Here is a 5,667-nt window from a genome sequence, read left to right on the forward strand (position 1 = left end):
AGCCAAAGCACCTATCCACTACACTACTGTTGCAGTGACAGTAGAATAAAGCTAGGAATTTGGCAACTCATGGTTGAACCTCAGGTTTTCATACTGATAAGTTCTTGACTTGGAGGTATGACATCATTTAGGATGTATAGACTGGTAAGGAAAGAATAGGGACCCAATAGCCTAGAGCAGCTGTCTCCAACTTTTTTGGCATCAGGCACTGGTTTTGTAGAAGACAATTTTTCCACAGAGAGGTGGGAGAGATAATCAGGCATTAGATTCTCATAAGGAGTTCACAACCTAGATCCCTCGCATGTGCAGTTCACAATAGGGTTTACACTTCTGAGAATCGAATACCACCACTGATCTGACAGAAGGCAGAGTTCCATTGGCCCACCACTCGCTTCCTGCTGTGTGGCCTAGTTCCTTAACAGGCCAAGCCATCTGGGACCAAGGGTTGGTACCCATGAAGAGGGAGTCTTATATCCTGACCAGGTTCTTGTATATACACTGACAGCAGTTGCTGCCATTGTGAAAGGGTTTAGTAAATGTGAGGCTGCCTATTTTGGAGAGTGGGAGATATCATTCAATTCCATTTCCCCAATAACTTTAGGGTTTTTTAGGGAATAATTTGGTGGCCAGGTGGCTAGGGAGTGGGTGCTTCTGACTGGGTAGGGATGAAGTGACACACACTGCCAATTTCTGGGAGGAGGTCACAGGGCCAGCAAGTCAGCATCTGGGTGTGTGTCTGGGACCCTGGTGGGATCTCAGGTACTTCAGAGTGCAAAGTCTGAAAAGCACTACTCTTCAGCTTTATGACAGATGCTGTCTATAAGGCAAGTCCTGTGACCATCGGTCACTGACTCCTGGGCTTAGGGGTAGTTCAGGAGGAAGGTATATTGGAGGTGTGGGTCCCTGGATATTAGAGCTGCTTGTATCCCTTGGTCAATCAAACCAGGATACCATCAGGGAAATCTGTGTGGCCTTAGGCTCATTTGGGTTGTTTGAATCTGTCTCACTCTCTACCCAGACTGGAGTGCAGTGGCAGAATCACAGCATATTATAGCCTCCAAATCCTGGACTCAAGCAATCCTTTTGCCTCAGCTGCCTGAGTAGCTGGAGCTATAGGCACACACCGCCATATCTGACTATTTTTTTTTTTTTGTAGAGATGAGGTATTGCTACATTGCTTAGGCTGATCTCAAACTCCTAGGCTCAAGCAGTCCTCCTGCCTCAGCCTCCCAAAGTGCTGGGATTACAGGCGTGAGCCACCACACCAGCTTATTTGTGGGAAAATATGTTTATCAGCTCTGTGGGCAGCTCTCCTCCTCTCCAGGGATCTGGATGTTAAGATAATCAATTGCTTTCTACCGAAGTGGCTGTGTCCACAATCATGCAAGGAGAAGAGCAGGTTTAGCAACAACAGGTTTGTTTTTGTTTTTTGTTTTGAGTTAGAGTCTTGTCACCCAGGCTGGAGTGCAGTGGCACACTTATGGTCACTGCAGCCTCGACCTGCTGGGCTCAGGTGATCCTTCCATCTCAGCCTTCCAAGTAGCTGGAACCACAGGGTGCACACCACCATGCCAGGCTAATTTTTTGATTTATTGTAGAGGTGAGGTCTCTCCAAGTTGCCCAGGCTAGACTCAGGCAATCCTCTCACCTCCACCTCCCAATGCGCTGGAAGATTTGTTCACTTCTAACCACAGCTGCAACTTTGCAGGGCTCAGGTCTCTCTACAGCTTTTACCCTGTGGCCCTATATTGATTTTATAGAGGTGGTTTCAGGAGTCCCAGAATGGGACTCTCAAGCACTGGAGTGAGCTTTACTATAAAAAAAATACCAATTACCATGTACAGGAGCTTCTCTGAGAAGTGGGACATCCTCAGAGTAGGAGCGTCTCAAACTTAAACTGTCATGATTATTTAGCATCCAAGGTGTGTTTATGATGGCCTTCTATGGTCACTGTTCTGGGACAGGTTGGAGCTCCTGGTTGAAGTAGGGTAGGAGTGACAAAACGACAGGATTTGGGGATTGACTGGTTGTCTAGGTGACATTTACTCCAATTTACACTCTCCTTAATCGTCCCCTCCTGCCCCAGGGTCATGTCTGGGATGCAGGGAAGGATCCCCACTCAGCTACAATAAAAGTCTGTTTTGGAGCTGGGTGCAGTGGCTCACACCTGTAATCCCAGCACTTTGGGAGGCGGAGGCGAGAGGATAGCCTGAACCCACGGGTTGGAGACCAGCCTGGGAAACGGGGCGAGACCTCGTATCTACAATAAATCAAGAAATAAACCGGGCGTGCTGGCATGCGCCTGTAACTCCAGCTACTTGGAAGGCTGAAGCGGAAGGATCGCCTGAGCCCAGCAGATCCAGGCTGCGGTAGACAAGAGCGTGCCGCTGCACTCCAGCGTGGGCGACAGAGACTCCTACTCGGAAAGAAAAAAGACCTCGTCTCCACTATTAAAAAAAAACTTTAGCTGGGTGTGGTGGCGCGCGCCTGTGGGTCCAGCTATTTGGAAGGCTGGGGCGGAAGGATCGCCTGAGCAAGTCGAGGCTGCGGTGTCCGTGAGCGTGCCACTGCACTCCAGCGACTTGGTGAGACTCCGACTAAGAAAAAAAAAAAGACGTAAACGCGGAATGAGGGGATGGCTGGTGGGCACTGGTGGTTTACCTAAGTTAGCGGCAAGAGGTGTGGAACAGGATTGTGCAGGCGCCCCAAGAGGTCATTTTACCTTTAAGTGCTTATATCTGCAATTTTTTACAACAATCGTGCATTAATTTTGTAATTATATATGTATATTTAATTACCTGTGTGTGGCTTTGCTTGTTTTTTGTATGTATAAAGTGAAAGATAAACCCGAAAAACCCAGTTACGGCGCAAGCCACCTGCGCCCGGTGGTGTCTGCCCCATTCCGGGGACTCCGGCCCGAACTCCGCCCATCGCGAGCCGGAAGCTCCGCGCCCCGCGGGGTCGCCGGGAAAACCTGGAGCGGGACGTCGGAGCGCGACTCGCCGCTGAGTTTCGGAGCGTGCGCAGAAGGCGTCAGAGGCGCATGCTCCGTGGCGGGCCCCGCAGCGCAGACTGGCCCCCGCGCGGGGCTCTGAGGCCCGCAAGGTCCCACCCGGGTGCGCGGGCATGGCGGCCAGCCTGTGGATGGGCGACGTGAGTGAGGGCAGCCGCCCGGGGTCTGAGGAGAAGGACGGATCTCGGCGTCGCGAGCGAGGAAGGGTCTGAGGGGGAGGGGACTTCGGATCCGAAAAGAGTGGAAGTGATGACAGTGAAGCGGGTCCCAGCCTCTGAGCGAAAGCTCCGATCTGAGGGGGCGGGGCCCTGGGACCCCACCTGGGTTCATGAAAGGGAAAAGGAGGGCGCCTGGGGTTTAGGATGGGGAACCCCAAGGATTGAGGGGCGCTGTGGTTCTAGGAATGGAAGGATGGGCTTCCAAGGTCCAAGGGGGAGCGAGTGTGAATGAAGGAGTCGGGAGTTCAGACCACTCTGCGGAGGAAAATCTCTCCGCTCCTTACCCAGCTGCGCGTAGCCCGCCCGGGCTGGAGGTAGGGGCTCGAACCCGGAGTGGGGAGACGACGTCGGCCCGAGCCGCTCTGCTCTCGTTTTTACGCAGCTGGAACCCTACATGGACGAGAACTTCATCTCCAGAGCCTTTGCCACCATGGGGGAGACCGTGATGAGCGTCAAAATCATCCGAAACCGCCTCACTGGGTATGTCTCTCGTCTCAGCTATTCCTTAATAGATAAAGCTTTTGGAAATGTAGACATCGCAGAGTGGGAGCTTCTCACCGCCCCTAATAAGAGCCATTATCATGTTACAAAAGTTAACATTTTGAGCTTTTAATGAGTGGACTTACAGCATATTGCTTAAGGACGGGACTCTAGAGCCACACTGGGTTTGAAAACTATTTCTGCTGTGTAACTTTTAAGCACTCTGTCATTCACCTTGATTGTAAAAGTGGAACTAGTAACAGCACCTTGGTATGGTGAGAATTAAGTGAGTTCACGTTCAGCATTAGAAGTGTCTGGTATGTGGTATATGCTCAGTAAGTATAGTTAGATGGTGATCTGCTAAGTAATAAGCACTCTACATTCGTTATCTTCTTAAACTCACAAAAACCGGAGCCACTTGTGGTGGCTCAAGCCCAGCACTTTGGGAGGCTGAGGTGAGGGGATTGCCTGAGCCTAGGGGTTCGAGACCAGCCTAGACAACTTGGTGAGTCCTCGTCTCTACAGTATATCATTCCAGCTACTTGGAAGGCTGAGATGGAAGGATTGCCGGAGCTCAGCGGGTAGACACTGGGGTGACTGTGAGCATGCCACTGCACTTCAGCCTGGGTGGTGGAGTGAGACTCCAACCCCCCCCCAAAAAAAATCCCAAAAGCCTCTGAGCTAAGTACTATTATTAGAGAAACTTAATAACTTTTAAAGTTATACAACTATTAAGCAACAAGCCAGGATTTGAATTAAAGTCTGTCCTCAAAGCTCATGGGTTTCCTTAATTCTTATACCATTCATTTAAAAAATTATTTATAGAGACATTAATAATGAACTACTGTTTTAGATTCCTGGCTGAAATAAACCCTGCATAGTCCCTGCTCATTGAGCTTACTACATTCTACTGGAGGGGTGAAACAAGTAAACAACAACAAAAATAATGTGGAATATTTTAATATAGCGGTGCTCTATTGCCTCCAGTTTCTTCTTTATCTTTGAAGTCTTAGTTTTCCTTAGGAACCTGGTTAATGAAGGAATTCTTTGACCAATGTGACAGTGTTTATTGAGTATCTACTCTTTGTCAGGTACTCTACCATATGGCTTGCTGTAACATCAAATGGTTTAAAGACCCAAATGAAAAACTTGGAGTGTGGTTAATGCTGTGGCTCTTGGGTGAACAGGTGCTTTGTGTATTCTGAACTCTATTACCCAGGAACAGGTTTTCTGACTGGTACATCATGCCCACCTAAATAGTTCTCTTCCTGCTCTTGTAGACAGAAGATCCCAAATAATCAGCTACTGGTATGAAAATTCATTGTGTAACTTTTTTTTTTTACTTGGAGTCTCACTCTGTCGCCCGGACTGGAGTACAGTGGCACGCTCACAGCCACTGCAGCCTCGTGGGCTCAGGTGATCCTTCCGCCTCGCCTTCCAGGTAGCTGGAACTACAGGCACACACCACCTCACCAGGCTGATTTTTTGATTTATTGTAGACATAAGGTCTCACCAAGTTGCCCAGGCTGGTCTTGAATCCATGGGCTAAGGCAATCCTCTCACCTCTGCCTCCCAAAGTGCTGGGATTATAGGCGTAAGCCACTGCACCCGGCCATTCTGTAACATTTTTTACTTTTTTTTTTTTTTTTTTTGAGTTAGAGTCTCAGTCACCCAGCTGGAGTGCAGTGGCATGCTCATAGCCACCACACCCTCAACCTGCTGGGCTCAGGTGATTCTTCCGCTTCAGCCTTCCAAGTACCTGGAACTACAGCCACACGCTACCACAACTGGCTAATTTTTTCCATTTATTATAGAGACAAGGTCTCCCCAAGTTTCCCAGGCTGGTCTCAAACTCCTGGGCTCAGGCAATCCTCTCACCTTGGCCTCCCAAAGTGCTGGGATTACAGATGAGCTACTGCGCTCAGCCCATTTTTTACTTTTTTTTTTTTTTTTTGA

General features: G+C 49.2%; 1 protein-coding gene across 1 annotated transcript in view; it reads left to right on the plus strand.

Moving 5' to 3' along the window:
* The first annotated feature begins 3,102 nt into the window (after window positions 1–3,102).
* TRNAU1AP (tRNA selenocysteine 1 associated protein 1) overlaps window positions 3,103–5,667 on the plus strand; it is a 33,048-nt gene continuing 30,483 nt past the window's right edge. Inside the window, exons 1-2 of the mRNA XM_008067100.2 lie at window positions 3,103–3,153; window positions 3,614–3,711. Coding sequence (XP_008065291.2) covers window positions 3,127–3,153; window positions 3,614–3,711 — 125 coding nt within the window. The 5' untranslated portion in view covers window positions 3,103–3,126. The remainder of the gene's footprint in view (window positions 3,154–3,613; window positions 3,712–5,667) is intronic.

The sequence above is a fragment of the Carlito syrichta genome, unplaced genomic scaffold (assembly GCF_000164805.1).
Source record: "Carlito syrichta isolate Samal-C Ts95f unplaced genomic scaffold, Tarsius_syrichta-2.0.1 Scaffold309286, whole genome shotgun sequence".
Taxonomy (NCBI): domain Eukaryota; kingdom Metazoa; phylum Chordata; class Mammalia; order Primates; family Tarsiidae; genus Carlito; species Carlito syrichta.